Source organism: Amphiura filiformis, chromosome 6 (assembly GCF_039555335.1).
Source record: "Amphiura filiformis chromosome 6, Afil_fr2py, whole genome shotgun sequence".
Lineage (NCBI taxonomy): Eukaryota > Metazoa > Echinodermata > Ophiuroidea > Amphilepidida > Amphiuridae > Amphiura > Amphiura filiformis.
The window spans coordinates 15,680,266-15,698,831 of record NC_092633.1 but is presented as its reverse complement, the minus strand read 5'-3'; the positions used below and the strand labels follow the sequence as shown (position 1 = coordinate 15,698,831).

The 18,566-nt window shown below is 38.6% G+C and overlaps 2 protein-coding genes across 2 annotated transcripts in view; one reads left to right on the top strand and one right to left on the bottom strand.

Moving 5' to 3' along the window:
- The window catches only part of LOC140155044 (arylacetamide deacetylase-like), a 28,710-nt gene that overhangs the window by 2,586 nt on the left and 7,558 nt on the right, over positions 1 to 18,566 (top strand). The gene's annotated exons all lie outside the window — the stretch shown is intronic.
- On the bottom strand, positions 1,423 to 18,228 carry LOC140154081 (arylacetamide deacetylase-like). The gene is made up of 6 exons (XM_072176691.1): positions 17,873 to 18,228; positions 17,218 to 17,296; positions 9,377 to 9,536; positions 7,601 to 7,832; positions 6,857 to 6,915; positions 1,423 to 2,239 (listed from the first exon to the last, which is right to left on the bottom strand). The coding sequence occupies exons 2-6, from the start codon at positions 17,265 to 17,267 to the stop codon at positions 1,463 to 1,465; spliced, it is 1,278 nt and encodes a 425-aa protein (XP_072032792.1). The 5' UTR covers positions 17,268 to 17,296; positions 17,873 to 18,228; the 3' UTR covers positions 1,423 to 1,462.

Below are 18,566 nucleotides of genomic sequence, written 5' to 3'. Positions count from 1 at the left end.
AGACTTGGTTTTTGCCATGATTAAAGTCTCTTCACTTTATGAGAGTATATCATTGTGGTACAGTTTTTGGTAAATTTGAAGACCTGGTCTTTGCCATGATTAAAGGCTCTTCATTTTTATGAGAGTATATCATAGTTGTACAGTTTATGGCAAATTTGAAGACCTGGTCTTTTATCTTTTCCATGATTAAGGGCTCTTGACTTTTATGAGTGTGTATCATAGTTATACAGTTTTTGTAAGAAGTAAAGACAAAACAACTACAAGAGTAATTTGCTGTTGGTCTTGTTTATTTATGGATTGAAACATACAAAAATACCTAAACAATTTGAAGGGCATATGTGACCTGTTCCAGCCAATCATACCCAGTCATCCTGGCAAACTAAATTTGCCAAATAAAGACAAACATTAGAACAATTTGGCTAAATTCATTGTACCTTTGAAACCAAACCTTAAATTTTCAAAAGCAAATTATCATTATAAAAGGTAATTTCTGCCTTTTCCTACAAATTTTTTTTTTTTAAATATACTTGGGGTATATTTTGCTAGAACGGGTCGCATATCATTAACATATTTAATTCAGATTAAATACTGCCCACTCATTTCAGTTGTATTCATTAGGCCTAAAAAAATTGTTTGATTGGCGTAACCCGACCGACCCTAAAAATAGGCCCGACCCTAGACTCTTGTTTTTGTGCAAAAAATGGATAAAAATTTTTTTAAAAGATTACAATTTAAAAAAAAGAAGAAAAATTCACAATTTTCAGCTTAAAATGTGTGTAAAAAAATAAAAAAATTGCCGACCGACCTACCCTAATTTTTTTTTTTTTTGATGTTACGGCAATCAAACAATTTTTTAGGCCTTATTCTATTACCCTCACAACCCATTATTGAAAATTGTGCACTGTGATTTGTTAAAACACATCATGTGAGAGCCCTTTATTCGTGGGTTGAGTGCCATAACACCTAGCATTACACTTGGTTATGTGTACAATATTTTGGTCATTCACGCTGTTACTTGTGTGGAAAAAGTATTTGGGCAAAAAAGTAATATTTTCTCTTTAAATTGCACCATTTTGGGGTAATAGAATAGAAATAAATGGTGCAGCATGATCCTTTATACTCAAATAAGGTGTCCTCGGCAGTGAAAACGTTTAAATAATGGGTTCGGCCTCGCCTCTGCCTCGGACACATTATTTGGATGTAAGGAATACTGCAATACTGTTGCTGACATGGTTCAAATTTAAACCTTTAATTATTGGTTAGAAATAAAAACCTGAATTAAAAAATGCACTTGACAGTCAAAGTACTCAAGCAGGACACTGGACTGGAAGCATCTGACCCAGGAACTGCGATGCAAGATTATGGAAAGCTGCCATGGTTCGGGAAACCACCCAAAATAAGCAAGTAATCAAGCAGTAATTGGAATTTATACCATCAACTGGACTATGTCAAGTTAATTGGTTTACCAATGAGATTTGATAAATTGTATGTAATCTGCAAACATTTGTTCTCCAATTTTGAAAGTAAATGGCCAACTTGGTCCAAACACCCCATGAAAGCCGCCTTCATAATGTTTCCAGACTACTGCAACATCATCTTGTTCTAATCGCTTCACATAGTAAATTCCATTGTCACGCATGGCATCAAACTCGCATGTAGCTACAAATGCTGGTGGCAAATTGCTCATATTTAATCTCATGAGTGGACATAATCTTGGATCCAGTAGTGTGGATCCAATATCAGACCAAAGTTTAACATTGCCCTCCCTATTTGTCGGTAGAGGTGAATAGTATCCATCCATTGTGAACTCTTCCGGTACCAGGGTGTGGTTGACAAATTTAGCTTGTACTCCTTCCTGCCAAAATTGGGATGGTGTCTGAGTGTTCTCCATGAATGTTGTGATAACCTCTTCATCTGATTTGCCAAGGACATACCAGCTAACAAGTGCAGCTGCCTCCCACCATGTTATCATTCCACCATTTTCACCAAAATGTCTGCGATATTTCTGCTGTGCAGGTGTCTCTATATCAAGCAACTGAGATACCGGATATATCAGAGCTTGATACTTTAAATCTGGTAAAGTGTTGTCATCATGTATGTACTGGGCTACTGCTGCTGCAAGAGTCCCACCTGCGCTATCACCGCTTATTCCAACTCGAGTCCTGTCTATTCCAAAGCCTACAGCATTTTCTAGAATCCATTTGGTAACAGCGTAGCAGTCATCAAAAGCAGTCTGTAACTGTAAATAAAGGAATAAACAGAGTAGTAAGACTTAGTGGATGTATTCATAATAACAGGCATGTATTTTGAGAATTTGGTCCCAATTCAAGGGGAAAGAGTATCAAAAACACTAAAACAGCCCAAATTTACAGATCCTTTTATTTTGTTCATCCTAGTTTTACCTGAAAATATTTTTCCAATGGGGTAGTCCCTCACCCCGTTTATGCCCCTACATAACAAGTAAAGCCTTTCAGGTGCAAACATACCTTAAATGAAGGGTTTTCCACTTAAGGGGGTACTACACCCCTGGCCAATTTTATGCCTATTTTTGCATTTTTCTCAAAAATTATAGCACATTGGTGACAAGTAAGATATGTATTATTATAGGGGCAAGGACTGCAACTACTGTACTGAAAATTCAGCAACTCAAAACAAGTAGTTATTGATTTATTGATCAAATATTGGTTTTCCCTCATTGTCTGTGCTGAAATAAAATTTCCAGTGCAGTAGTTGTAGTCCTTGCCCCTATCTATCTATCTATACTAATAAAATAATAAGCGGGCTGTATCTGTCTGTCTGTCTGTCTATCTATCTGTCTATCTATCTGTCGGTCTGGCTATGAATTTCGTAGATCTTGGAGGCAGCGCGCTCAAATTTCGCATATAGATAGGTATCGGGAAAAGCATGTTGGCCATGTGGTTTTGAAGGTCATCGGAGGTCAAGGTCAAAGGTCAAAATTTCAAACTTTGTCCGATCGGGCCCAAACTTGGTGGGTGGGATCCTTGATAGGAGGGAATATAATCGTGAAATAAAATCGAGGTCAACCAAGGTCAAAGGTCATTACGGAGGGTCAAATTTCAAACTTTGTCCGATCGGGCTCAAACTTGGTGGGTCGAAACCTTCGTATGAGGGGAGCATGAAAAACATTATATGGAGGTCATCCGAGGTCAAAGGTCAAAGGTCATGGATTTCAAACTTTGTCCTACCGGGTTCAAACTTGGTGGGTGGAATCCTTGATACGAGGGGAATATATGCGCAAAACAAAATCGAGGTCAAAGGTCATGTAGGGGCTCCATTTAAACTTTGCCCTATTGGGCTTAAACTTGATAGGTGGAATCCTTCGTATGACTGAGGGGAGCATGAAAAAAATTGCACCGAGGTCATCCGAGTTCAAAGGTCATCTGGGGTCAAACAATATCGCTATCATGCCAGTGCTCTCACAGCATCAGGGCTCTCACAGCCGCAGGTGCACTAGTACTACTAAAATAATAAGCGGTCTCTGTCTGTCTGTCTGTCCGGCTATGCGTTCCGCTGCGCTGCAACGCATCGATCCGATATTGGGGACATGGGTAGGTGCCGGGAAAAGCATGTTGACCGTGTGGTTTTGAAGGTCATCGGAGGTCAAGGTCAAAGGTCAAATTTTTAAACTTTGTCCAATCGGGCCCAAACTTGGTGAGTCGGATCCTTGATCTGAGGGAATATAGGGCGAAATAAAATCAAGGTCAACCGAGGTCAAAGGTCATTACGGAGGGGTCAAATTTCAAACTTTGTCCGATCGGGCTCAAACTTGGTGGGTGGAATCCTTCGTAAGAGGGGAGCATGAAAAACATTATATGGAGGTCATCTGAGGTCAAATGTCAAAGGTCATGGATTTCAAACTTTGTCCTATCGGGCTCAAACTTGATGGGTGGGATCCTTGATACGAGGGGAATATATGCGCAAAACAAAATTGAGGTCAACCAGTGCTCTCACAGCATCAGGGCTCTCACAGCTGCAGGTGCACTAGTACTAATAAAATAATAAGCGGTCTCTGTCTGTCTGTCTCTCTGTCTGTCCGGCTATGCGTTCCGCCGCGCTTCGACGCATCGAGCCGAAATTTCGGATATGGATAGGTGACGGAAAAGCATGTTGACAGGGTGGTTTTGGAAGGGCCCCTCGAGGTCAAAGGTCATCTAGGGGGAAAAATACCCCAACTGGATAGCAAAAGCAGCAGCAAGCGGATACAAATATGTGTACTGGGCAACTCTGAACATGTTTCATCCAGCTTTTGGCTACCTGCCCAATTTGAAATGCACTGTAATGTCTACCCAGAATGCATTGCTGCAAAGCTACAGGTGCACTAGCATTAAAATAATGAGCTCTGTGTGTCTGTCTGGCAATGCGTTTCTCCGCGCTTCGACGCATCATTCCGATATTTCGGACATAGATGGGTACGGGCGTGCGCTGTTTACCGGGTAGTTTTGAAGGTCATCGGAGGTCAAGGTCAAAGGTCACGGATTTCAAACTTTGTCCGATCGGGCCCAAACTTGGTGGGTGGGATCCTTGATAGGAGGAAATATATGTCCAAAATAAAATCGAGGTCAACCGAGGTCAAAGGTCATTACGGAGGGGTCAAATTGCAAACTTTGTCCGATTGGGCTCAAACTTGGTGGGTCGAAACCTTCGTATGAGGGGAGCATGAAAAACATTATATGGAGGTCATCCAAGGTCAAAGGTCATGGATTTCAAACTTTGTCCTATCGGGTTAAAACGTGGTGGGTGCAATCCTTGATACGAGGGGAATATATGCTCAAAACAAAATTGAGGTCAACCGAGGTCAAAGGTCATGTAGGGGCTAAATTTAAACTTTGCCCTATTGGGCTTAAACTTGATAGGTCAAAGGTCATCTGCGGTCAAACAGTATCGCTATCATGCCAGTGCTCTCACAGCATCTGGGCTCTCACAGCCGCAGGTGCACTAGTACTAATAAAATAATGAGCTCTGTGTGTCTGTCTGTCTGTCTGTCCGGCTCTACGTTTCGCCGCGCTTTGCCGCATCGTTCCGATATTTCAGACATAGATGGGTACCGGGCGTGCGCTGTTTATCGGGTAGTTTTAAAGGTCATCGGAGGTCAAGGTCAAAGGTCATGGATTTCAAACTTTGTCCGATCGGGCCCAAACTTGGTGGGTGGGATCCTTGATACGTGAGGGAATATATGCCCAAAATAAAATTGAGGTCAAAGGTCATTACGGAGGGGTCAAATTTCACACTTTGTCCGATCAGGCTCAAATTTGGTGGGTGGAATCCTCTGTCTGTCCGGCTCTACGTTTCGCCGCGCTTTGCCGCATCGTTCCGATATTTCAGACATAGATGGGTACCGGGCGTGCGCTGTTTATCGGGTAGTTTTAAAGGTCATCGGAGGTCAAGGTCAAAGGTCATGGATTTCAAACTTTGTCCGATCGGGCCCAAACTTGGTGGGTGGGATCCTTGATACGAGGGGAATATATGCCCAAAATAAAATTGAGGTCAAAGGTCATTACGGAGGGGTCAAATTTCACACTTTGTCCGATCAGGCTCAAATTTGGTGGGTGGAATCCTTGATACAAAGGGAATATATGTCTGAAATAAAATTGAGGTCAACCGAGGTCAAAGGTCATTCCCAGGGGTCAAATTTCAAATTTTGTCCGATCGGGCTTAAACTTGGTGGGTGCAATCGTTACCACAAGGGGAATATATGCCCAAAATAAAATCGAGGTCAACCGAGGTCAAAGATCATTACGGAGGGGTCAAATTTCAAACTTTGTCCGATCAGGCTCAAATTTGGTGGGTGGAATCCTTGATACAAAGGGAATATATGTCTGAAATAAAATTGAGGTCAACCGAGGTCAAAGGTCATTACCGAGGGGTCAAATTTCAAATTTTGTCCGATCGGGCTCAAACTTGGTGGGTGCATTCGTTGCCACAAGGGGAATATATGCACGAAATATCATTAAGGTCAACCGAGGTCAAAGGTCATTACGGAGGGGGTCAAATTTCAAACTTTGTTCAATCGGGCCGAGGTCATCAAAGGTCATCAAGCGAAGGACATCTAGGGTCAGATGTTATATGGGGTCATTGGGAGTCAAACTGTATCGCTATCATGCTGGTGGTGCTCTCACGTACAGCTACAGTGCCCTCGCAGCTGCAGGTTCTCTAGTATTATACATATCTTACTTGTCACCAATGCGCTATAATTTGTGAGAAAAATGCAAAAATAGGCACAAAATTGGACAGGGGTGTAGTAACCCCTTAAGTGAAGTGAAATACTTACTGGTTGATCAGTTTACTCATACAGACAAAGTTCAATTATGTGTATTTTAACTGAGCTTATAATTAGTTGACTCAAAACTCTTATGTAAGTAAAATTAGTGTGACTTGCTATGCTCAATATTTCCCCAAAGTTTAGAAGAAAAAGTATAATGAAAATGCCATTTGAAATAGTAGTAATGGTATTAGAGGATTAAAATGGGAATCAGTTTTGATGTTTTAAGGGAAATGTACAGTAAAGGCACATCGTATTATGAATATGGCCAGAATGCCAGGTGTGATAAAAAAATACCAGTTGATATCACCGCCCACTTTCTTCCTTCCACCCACTTCCTTTTTAGGGATTCTGATTTTTTTCATGTTCCTTTATTATAGATTTGCTTCTGTCCAATAAGCATTTCAAAGCTGGTGTTGTTTCAATTAAGCGCTCAAAACCATATTTAAAAAAAAGATTTTACAAGAGCCTCTGATGTCTATTGACAAAAAATTAAAAGGCCCTCTTCCTCTTTTTGAAAAATTCGGACAATCGACCGGTATTATTTTTTACTTGGCCTTAGTACACTTACTCAACAGATACAACCAGGATGTCAAGTTCTTCTGCAATACGCCTAATCAGACTATCCCACATATCTACAAAGTCAAAACAAGTTGAAAGTACATAAAATTAAAAAATAAAACATAACTCCTGCTAATGTGTCTGCCAATTTGAAAGAAACAAATGAAAAAAAATTACAATTGTAATTTGTAAAAAGCTTCTTTTTGTTCTTTTCTTTTTTTTGTTCATAGTCCAAACCGGTCTGAACTTTTCACTATTACTTCAGCCATGTTTAAACTAATTTAAAAGTGTGAACTGACAAAGATTTTCAAATCTTTAAATTTTGAGATCATAATATTGATACAAAAATTCTGAAAGAAAAAAACAACATTTTTTTCTGGAATTTCAATAGGTAGGTGTTCTTTTTTACAGAGGTAAATATGAAAGTTCTAGTTTTTAAAATTTGCTATGGGCAGTGGATGGACAACAACCAGACCACTTTTCTTTGGGCTTAAGGGATCGGATAGCAACGTTTGCACAGTATTTTTGTGGGATATGAGAGTACATCAGACAAATCAAATTGCATTCTGAATACGAGGAACGTCCTTCTGATATCAAATAATTTTGATCTTTTTTTATAAAACTTTATCAATCTAATGATTAAAGTGTATGTAGCTGGGAGGAAAAGTCATCCATCATTTGTATTGAAGAAAAATTTTTCCCCAAAAGACCTATAAAATAGATGGAACTGCTCTTTTTGGAGCCACTAAAGTTTATCACCTGAACTTCCAAAAAAGAAACCACCGCCATGCAAGAAGATGAGTGCTGGTCCATCATGTGTTTTTCTCTCAATGGGTTCATAGAGGTGAACTTTGACCCCTGCTATTGCAGTAATTGAGCAGAGAATATTGGATCCTTCTACTTCTGATGGACTTGGAAATGTCAACATTTCCACAGTATTGCGTAGCGAGATTGGATATGGTCTTCCAAAAGCTAATTCTTGAAAGGCTGCCTGAAAAATGCAAAATGAACGAGATGTGAAGTTTTGGTCAAGCTAATTTTAAAATGCCCTACCACGTCAACAGGGCACAGCTAATATAATGAAAATGAGACTATGAATAAAGGAAGAAAAAATATTTCGTTTTGTACCAACATCATTCAAAAAGTTCTGCCTCTTATCCTTGCATTCTCTAATAAAAATGGTGTCCTGTGATTTCTTTTGCAGTCAACTTTACAATTAAACTTGGGTAATGTAGGCCTATAGCTTGTGAATATCAGTTTTATTTGAAACAGCTATCATTAACAGATTTTTTTTTTTTTTGGCCCTCATACATGGGCTATATAGATCGAATTTAAAAGACTACTTTGCATCTGACGTTCACGGGCAAAGGTGCGGCGTGATTGGTTGCTGACCTGCGCAGTACGGCATTTTTGTTCTTCTGGTTGACAGGGATACGCAAACTATAGTCTTTTTAATTCGGTCTTTGATTATAGGTTAGGGATTTAAAATTGCCGCGATTCTGATGTTATGTAAGTAGATAGACCTACCAACGCCTTAGCCATTCAGCAAAAATGGCAGTTGTGCTATCTTAATTAGATTGTCATATTCCGTGGTCATTGTCTGTAAGATTAGGTTTCCAAAGAAAAACTGGATAGGGGAGAGTGGGGTAAGTTGAGCCAGGGGGTAAGTTGTGCCACCCCCTCTAGAAAGAAAATTATAAACTTATCTTACTTTGCAGTTCCACTTATTTGTATATGACATAACAGAGGCTTCTCAAGTGTAATATGGAATCACTTGCACATAGGGTAAGAAAGCTGCAATAGAAAGTTTATTTTTCGCACTTTTTGGCAAAAAACAATTTTTTTCATGTTTCACCCAGAAAGAAAAAGGCTAAAATGATAGCATTCTGGGTATTGAGGATGTGATATATGAACACTATTTTAGAAAACTATTTACAACTGTAACAAGTTTTAGTCAGACGGGAGGTTTGGTTGTTGACAAAACGGGTCACATGGGGTAAGTTGAGCCACAGGCAATGGGGCAAGTTGAGCATAGGAAAAACCTGCAGAAATTTCCCCAATTTTTTTATTCAAAGTAAAATCCTGTCAGAAATTACTTGTATGCAATATTTAGGTCAAACTACTTCTATATCAAACTATTTTTCGAAATAAATACATGAAAACAACAATTTAGAAAAAAGACAAAATTGAATTTCACAGCTATGGCATATAACTGTGCATTTCTATGGTGGCACAACTTACCCCCGCGACTGACTCAACTTACCCCACCGTTGGGGGCAAGTTGAGCCAATTTGCAAATGATTTTTGGGGTCTCACTGTGAGAAAGTGCAAAATATTAATTAAAATTTTGTGGTATCATAACCAAGTAAACATACATATGTTTCATTTGTAACACTGCATTTGGGTCCTGCTTTATTTATTTGAGCATAGTGAAAGTAAATGTGAAAAGTGGCTCAACTTACCCCGCTCTCCCCTATACACAAACAGATTTGTGATACAAACAAATTTGCGAAATGCCATCCAATATATATTTACCATATCACTAACGACACGTTTGCCACCTGTCAGGAGCCTATACTGCCATGGATTTTGCAGTCCATCTGGTATGGGAACATTTAAGTAAAATGCTGTGGTACCAATAAACACTGAACCGATCAGAAATAGGCATACAAGTCCTGTGCCATGGTTTGTAGGACTGAAACATAGTACAAAAACAATGAAAATATGAATAGATGATCATCTTAGATGTATTTGGTCATTCATATAAAGGTGTTTTCTACCTTACATTAAGGGATGGGGTATGAGCGTTTGGACAGTATTTATTGTGGGACCTTAGAGCACACCAGACATATCGAATTGCATTCTGAATACAAAAAATGTCCTTCTGATATCAAATAATTTTGATTTTTTGAAATTCGCAATGTAATACACATTTTATGGCAAATGATTAAAAATTGATATCAAGTTTTGATATTTAACAATACTCGAAGTAAACTTTGTAAATCTGATGATATGTACTTAAAGTGTATGTAGGTGGGATGAAAAGCCGACGATCAATTGAAAATTTTGACCTTTCGTATTGAAGATTAGGTCTTTTTGGGAAAAAATCCATATCTTCAACATGAAAGGTCAAAATTTTCAATTGATCGTCGGCTTTTCCTCCCAGCTACATACACTTTAAGAATATATCATTAGATTTATAAAATTTACTTCGAGGACTGTTATATATCAAAATGTGAAAATATCAAATTTTAATAATTTGTCATAAAATTTGTATTATATCGTGAATTTCAAAAATGAAAATTATTTGATATCGGAAAGACGTTCTTCGTATTCAGAATGCAATTCGATATGTCTGATGTGCTCTCATGTCCCACAAAACAAAATACTAAAGCAGAATCGTGTATCACAATAGCCCAGAGAATGGTAGACCTATACGGTTAAATGGGGGATCATGGATGTTGATACTTGATACTTTTGTTCATACCATCAAAAACGATGATTATTTCATGCCTAAAATCTTATCTGTGATCATAAGAGCTTTCTTTAGATGCTAAAATCTCGCATGGGAGTCATTTGAGGTTTTCAACTGGGTCACTCACCTTCAACATGCGTCAGAATTATCACATTGATCCATAAAAAGGTGATTATTTGCGTAGAACATATTAAAATTTAGAATTCTGAGCATCACATTTCTTGATCCAGAGAAGATGAGAATTCTCATCTTCTCTGGTTGATCAAAAACCGGGAGTGCCCTTCGTAGTAAGCTGTAGAGTATGTACTAGTTCTAGTTGAATACTAATTCTCAACACCTTATTGGCCAATTAAGCAAGAAGGACTCTGAACCTAGAGACGATGAGTGCAGATATCAGAACCGGGGATGGTCCCCCTTCTCTTTTCGAATAGCTCTGACTCGAAACGTGCAGAAAAGCATTACATTATAAATATATCATTAGATTTATAACATTTACTTCGAGGACTGTTATATATCAAAAATGTGAAAAATATCAAATTTTAATAATTTGTCATAAAATTTGTATTAGGCTATATCGTGAATTTCAAAAAAATGAAAATTATTTGATATCAGAAAGACGTTCTTCGTATTCAGAATGCAATTCGATATGTCTGATGTGCTCTCATGTCCCACAAAACAAAATACTGTCGAAACGCTCATTCCAGATCCCTTAAGGACTCATCAAAACAGCTACATTCCAAGTTTTGAGTGAAATTGTTCAAGCAGTCTGGATCCGGGGTCTGGATACTAAAGCAGAATCGTGTATCACAATAGCCCAGAGAATGGTAGACCTATACGGTTAAATGGGGGATCATGGATGTTGATACTTCATACTTTTGTTCATACCATCAAAAACGATGATTATTTCATGCCTAAAATCTTATCTGTGATCATAAGAGCTTTCTTTAGATGCTAAAATCTCGCATGGGAGTCATTTGAGGTTTTCAACTGGGTCACTCACCTTCAACATGCGTCAGAATTATCACATTGATCCATAAAAAGGTGATTATTTGCGTAGAACATTTTAAAATTTAGAATTCTGAGCATCACATTTCTTGATCTAGAGAAGATGAGAATTCTCATCTTCTCTGGTTGATCAAAAACCGGGAGTGCCCTTCGTAGTAAGCTGTAGAGTATGTACTAGTTCTAGTTGAATACTAATTCTCAACACCTTATTAGGGCCAAGCGAGAAGGACTCTGGAAACCTAGAGACGATGAGTGCAGATATCAGAACCGGGGATGGGGGTCCCCTTTCTCTTTTCGAATAGCTCTGACACTTAAACATGCAGAAAACCATTACATTATAAATCTATTTACAACTCGATTTACCCCGGGTGTCTACCTGGCAATTGACGATTATTTTACCCGTTATTTTTGAATTTGAAGCATTATATTTAATATTTTTGAAACAGTCCTCGAAGTAAATTGTATAAATCTAATGTTATGTACTATAAGTGTACGTAGCTGGGATGAAAGGGCGACGATCAAGACGATCAATTGAAAATTTGGACCTTTCATGATTCATATTGAAGATATGGATTCCCCCCAAAAAAAAAAAAAAACCAAAAATTTAGGTCTTTTTGGAACAAATGTATATCTTCAATATGAAAGCTCAAATTTTCAATTGATCATCGGCTTTTCATCCCCGCTACATACACTTTAAAAAGGAAATATCATTAGATTTAGAAAGTTTACTTCGAGGACTGTTAAATATCAAAAAAATTTGTCATAAATTTTGTATTATATCGCGAATTAAAAAATAAATCAAAATTATTTGATATCAGAAGGACATTCCTCGTATTCAGAATTCGATATGTCTGATTTTTTTGATTACTGTGAAATCTTTATTGAGGGATTTAAACTACTTCAGTGGCAAGCACTGCTTTCCAAGCAGGCCCTCATACAATGATATTTACAACATTTTTACAGAATATTTACAAAATAACATGATATTTAGTAATTTATACAAAAACATCAAAAATAAGTGTGAAAGAAAATAAATGTATCTCAAGTACATGAACGATATAAATCTAAAAATACATCTATACTAATAAAATAATAAGCGGTCTCTATCTGTCTATCTGTCTATCTGTGTATCTATCTATCTGTCTGTCTGTCCGGCTATGCGTTTCGCCGCACTTCAACGCATCGTGCTGAAATTTGGGATATAGATAGGTCATGGGAAAAGCATGTTGGCCATGTGGTTTTGAAGGTCATCGGAGGTCAAGGTCAAAGGTCAAAATTTCAAACTTTGTCCGATCGGGCCCAAACTTGGCGGGTAGAATCCTTGATAGGAGGGGAATATAATGCACGAAATAAAATCGAGGTCAACCGAGGTCAAAGGTCATTACGGAGGGGTCAAATTTCAAACTTTGCCCGATCGGGCTCAAACTTGGTGGGTCGAAACCTTCGTATGAGGCGAGCATGAAAAACATTATATGGAGGTCATCCGAGGTCAAAGGTCAAAGGTCATGGATTTCAAACTTTGTCCTATCAGGCTCAAACTTGGTGGGTGGAATCCTTGATACGAGGGGAATATATGCGCAAAACAAAATTGAGGTAAACCGAGGTCAAAGGTCATGTAGGGGCTACATTTAAACTTTGCCCTATTGGGCTTAAACTTGATAGGTGGTATCCTTCGTATGAGGGGAGCATGCAAAAAATTACACCGAGGTCAAAGGTCATCTGGGGTCAAACAGTATCGCTATCATGCCAGTGCTCTCACAGCATCAGGGCTCTCACAGCTGCAGGTGCACTAGTACAATATAAATAAATCCTACTATAATTCACCAGAATCTGTTTGTTTGTGTGTTTGTTTGTTTGTCTGTCCGCCTCTTTTCTCGGAGACTGGGGGTCGCGCGTTCCTCAAACTTGGTGGGTGGGTGCAGCTTGGTATGAGGAAGAACGAGTTTATATTTTTTAAGGTCAAAGGTCAAGGCCGAGGTCAAGTCCAATTGAAGTCTAATTTCAAATTGCCCCTATGGAGCTCAAACTTGGTGGGTGGGTTGACCTTGGACTAACAAACAAAAGTTTCCACGGTGACCTTTTCGTCAGACCTACGGTTAAGAGGTCATAGGTCAAAAAAAAAGGTAGAAATTTCAAATTGCCCCTATGGAGCTCAAACTTGGTGGGTGGGTGGATCTTGGACTAACAAACAAAAGTTTCCACTGTGACCTTTTTGTCAAACCTACGGTTAAGAGGTCATAGGTCAAAAAAGGTAGAAATTTCAAATTGTCTCTATGGAGCTCAAACTTGGTGGGTGTGTTGACCTTGGACTAACAAACAAAAGTTTCCACGGTGACCTTTTCGTCAGACCTACGGTTACGAGGTCATAGGTCAAAAAAAGGTAGACATTTCAAATTGCCCCTATGGAGCTCAAACTTGGTGGGTGGGTGGATGTTGGACTAACAAACAAAAGTTTCCACGGTGACCTTTTCGTCAGACCTACGGTTAAGAGGTCATAGGTCAAAAAAGGTAGAAATTTCAAATTGCCTTTTCACGGTGACCTTTTTGTCAGACCTAGCCAAAGGACACACCCTGATTCTGAGATCTGCGAAAGCCAATAATTATGATAGCCGAAAACCGCGAGATACGGGTAACCGCCTAGTCTTACTATAATTCACCAGAATCTGTACATCTGTTTGTCTGTACATCTGTTTGTCTGTCTGTCTGTCCGCCTCTTTTCTCGGAGACTACAGGTCGCACGTTCCTCAAACTTGGTGGGTGGGTGTATCTTGACCCCAGGCAGAACGAGTTTGTATTGGTTAGTGGGTCAAGGTCACCCAAGGTCATCCAGGGGTCAAATTAGTCAAAACTGTTTTTCTCGGAGACTGGGGGGTCGCACGTTCCTCAAACTTGACGGGTGGGTGCGTCTTGACCCGGGACAGAACAAGTTTGTATTGGTTAGTGGGTCAAGGTCACCAGAGGTCATCTAGGGTCAAATTAGTAAAAACTGTCATATGGGCATGAAACTTGGTGGGTAGGTGCATCTTGACCTAGGACAGGACAAGTTTGTATTGATTAGTGGGTCAAGGTCACCCGGGGTCATCTGAGGTAAAATCAGTAAAAACTGTTTTCCGCCTATTTTCTCGGAGACGAGGGGTCGCACGTTCCTCAAACTTGGTGGATGGGTGCATCTGGACCTCAGACAGAACAAGTTTGTTTCAGTTAGTGGGCCAAGGTCACCCAAGGTCATCCAGGGGTCATCTGAGGTCAAATTAGTAAAACTACCGTATGGGCATGAAACTTGGTGGGTACAGTCGACTTTTATAGTCAAATTTTTGGAAGGTCATTTTGGGGTCATCTGAGGTCAAATTAGTAAAAAATGTTGTATGCGCATGAAACTTGGTGGGTACAGTCAAGGTCACCAGAGGTCATCTAGGGGTCAAATTAGTAAAAACTGTCATATGGGCATGAAACTTGGTGGGTAGGTGCATCTTGACCTAGGACAGGACAAGTTTGTATTGATTAGTGGGTCAAGGTCACCCGGGGTCATCTGAGGTAAAATCAGTAAAAACTGTTTTCCGCCTATTTTCTCGGAGACTAGGGGTCGCACGTTCCTCAAACTTGGTGGATGGGTGCATCTGGACCTCAGACAGAACAAGTTTGTTTCAGTTAGTGGGCCAAGGTCACCCAAGGTCATCCAGGGGTCATCTGAGGTCAAATTAGTAAAAACTACCGTATGGGCATGAAACTTGGTGGGTACAGTCGACTTTTATAGTCAAATTTTTGGAAGGTCATTTTGGGGTCATCTGAGGTCAAATTAGTAAAAAATGTTGTATGCGCATGAAACTTGGTGGGTACAGTCAACTTTTAGAGTCACATTTTTGGAAGGTCATTTTGGGGTCATCCAAGGTCAAATTACTAAACACTGTCATATGGGCATGAAACGTGGTGGGTACAGTCAACATTTAGAACCAAATTTTGGAAGGTCATTTTGAGGTCACAATGGGTCATCTGAGGTCAACTTAGTAAAAACTGTCCTATGGGCATAAAACTTGGTGAGTACAGTCACCATCAGCCAGGTAATCGCGACAGCCGAGAACCGCCAAATACGGGTAACCGCCTAGTGATTATAATTCAGCAGTAGTAATGATGTGCTCTCGTGTCTCACAAATAGTGTCGAAACGTTCATGCCAGAGCCCTTAAGGGTAAGACTATAGGTATTATTGGTCGATGCAGCCAAAAATCTTTTTTTTTTATCTAACTCTAATTTTATACGAGGGTCATTCAAAAAGTTCTACCTCCATTCTCACATCTCTGTTATCTTACGAGCCAGGAAATTGAAATTACACATAATTATACTCTTCAATCTTGGCTACAAAATATATAAAAGTTATTTGAATGAGATTTCAAACTGTTTTAGAGTGAACATTTTCAATCTTTTTTTTTCAACTGTAAAGGACTTGTCCCTAATTTGGGACGGCAAAAGATTGAAAACAATGAAAATCAATCCTTTCTACTGAAAATTAAATCGAAAAAGATGTGTCCCTAACTTTAATCTCTAAAAGATTGAGAATCACTCCTTTTGATTGAAAAAAAAGTTTGAAAAATCAAATCACTCGACTGAATATACAGTCGAAAACGATTTGTCCCTAATTCGGGACGGCGAGATTGAAAATTCAATCTTTTTGAATTAATATTCAATCGGGCAATTTAAGAGAGTGGAAACGGTTAAAAACTGAAGCCCAAAGTTTAGTAACCATCACATTTTAGCTTTGGATAATCTCCATAAAAATGTTTTTAAGATGCGGTTGTCCAACAGAACTGCTTACGCAGGATAAATATTTTGTTCCTATTTGAACTCCCTGCCTTGGGAAAACATCGAAGGGTTCAACATGCACACAAACGTTAGTGGAATTTGCCAGCTTTCGACCCTTTCGACTAGAACACGTTTAAGGGTAATTCGTAATTACATCCTTATTTTAAGCAATGGATGCATCTTGATGTGGAAATAAGATGAACAGGTTGTTTATAACCTATGCAAAAACTGTGCATACCACTTAACGTATAAACCAATTAATACGACTTGAACTAACAAGTACCACCCGATCGCCGATCTAAGTCAACAACCTATGGAAAAGGGTTGATATGAAGGCTATTCTGAACATGTATCGATTTTGTTGTGCAAAAGACACGCTGCCCAGTAAAACTGTACTATTGCTAGCATTAGATATTAATTAATTTTTTGAACAAAAATAAAGCAATTTAATCATTTTCAGAAATAAATCTGTAATGATTTTCACATAGATGTGGGCAAAATCAAAATTAGCCTTTCTTTTTAGACCGTTTCCGACTACCAAATCTGTATTCGCTTTAACCAACACATCTTAACAACCAAAAATCACATTTTAATCAAATAGTTTTATTTTGTAGCCAAGATTTAAGAGTATATAATCATGGGTAATTTCAACTTCGTGGCACGTAACATAACAGAGATGTGACGATGGAGGTAGAAGGTTTTGAATGACCCTCGTATTATTGAAAAATACTAATGATGTTTTGCATTCTACAAATCATATACTTTGAAAACTTGCTTGATTAATTGTTGTTTTACAAAAGTGTTATTGTTTCAACAATTTTAACATAACTCAAGAACCACATGCGGGACCTACAAAAGTATATCTGCGATATTTGAATTCTTCTGCACACTCGCTATGAAATGATTAATGCAATTTTTGCATTGCAATAGTTTAAAATACCTTAAACAAAAGGTATATTGATCAGTGACCTTGCCCTACGCAATTATTCCATTGGAAACATGCTTATCAGAGCATTTCCTGATTTCCAATATCATACCACCTTTTATAAGGTGGTATATATATGATAAAAAATTAATAAGTTTCAAGAAAGTTTTTCATACCGTGTAGTATTTTCACTGGTCTGTGTACTCGCATTTGCCGTCGTTTTCATTGTGTCTATCGTTGATTATTTTCTTAAAACTGAAATTTAAAAACCCAGAAAATACAAGATTATGCATAAATACTGCAAATAGGCTATTGGCTTTATGTAGAATTGTAGCAGGACCAATGGACTAGGCCTGAGGGCCATTCAAAACTTCTTCCTCGACTCTGCTTCTGTAAACGGAGCCAAACGGCAACTCTTGAATATATTTCCACGATAAACCGGTTAGGCGGTCTCCTAGCTTGAGCTCAATACCTCTTTCAATTTATTGCAGCATATGTGTGTAAATGAAATTAAGATCATAAGCATCGGAAATGGAGACTTAAAAATGGAAACATTATTAAAAAGTATATAGTTGGCCAAATTGGTAAATGGTTGTACTATTTTCAATTAGTAAAGCCCAATGTATAAATCAAGGAAGCAGATGATGAGTCTCGTGGTTCGAGAACCACCGTGTCTTAGATCTGAACCTTGAAAGCATACCCACCGAACATGCCGAATCACCATTGATCACAATATCAAGTGCATCCTTTGGCCGTATTAAAAGTATAGAGAACCGGCTCACTGGACATGCTGGATCCAATATTGTGCCCGGATATTGTGTGGTAACTCACCTCAAAAATAGTTGACCAGAGTAAACAAGATTCCGGACAGGTCTGAGTTGGTATACAAAATGCAAATTACAATAGTACTTTTGCAATCCGAATTGATTCTACTATGGAAGATTTTTAATGAACCTGTTGAAGCTACGCAGACAACTGAATCATATCTATAACCATGTAAAGAAGATTTTTGAACATCAAAATCCGCAGTGAGAAACAACTTCACAATTGCTGGAAGATTTGGTATATTGCTACTCAAGTACTAGATATATCGTGTTATCTATTTTTATTGTACTTGTACGTGACCCAACGTTTGTCATTGAAAACATGGAAGTAAACATGACCGTTTGACCAGACCTTGTTTGATATCTAGCGATATTAAAGATAATAGGCCTACTAATTGAGAGTTTGGTTAGCATTGAAATGATGAGACCTGTCGGTTCAGGTTCATTGATTGTGCTTTGAAATCTATTTACAAATTTACTGATTAATAATAATCAGATAGATCAAACAAACGACAAAATATGAATCAATATCGATTGAGCTGTTCAAGCATGCATTTGAGCTGCAAGGACGCCGTTGATAGAGAGTTTGCGAAATGCGGTTCAAAAGCGCAAACTCAACGTCTAGAGGATTATGTATTCAAAACCACTGTACCATTAAAACCTGTAGAAGTCGAAGGGAACGCGAAAATCTATAGTGAGCC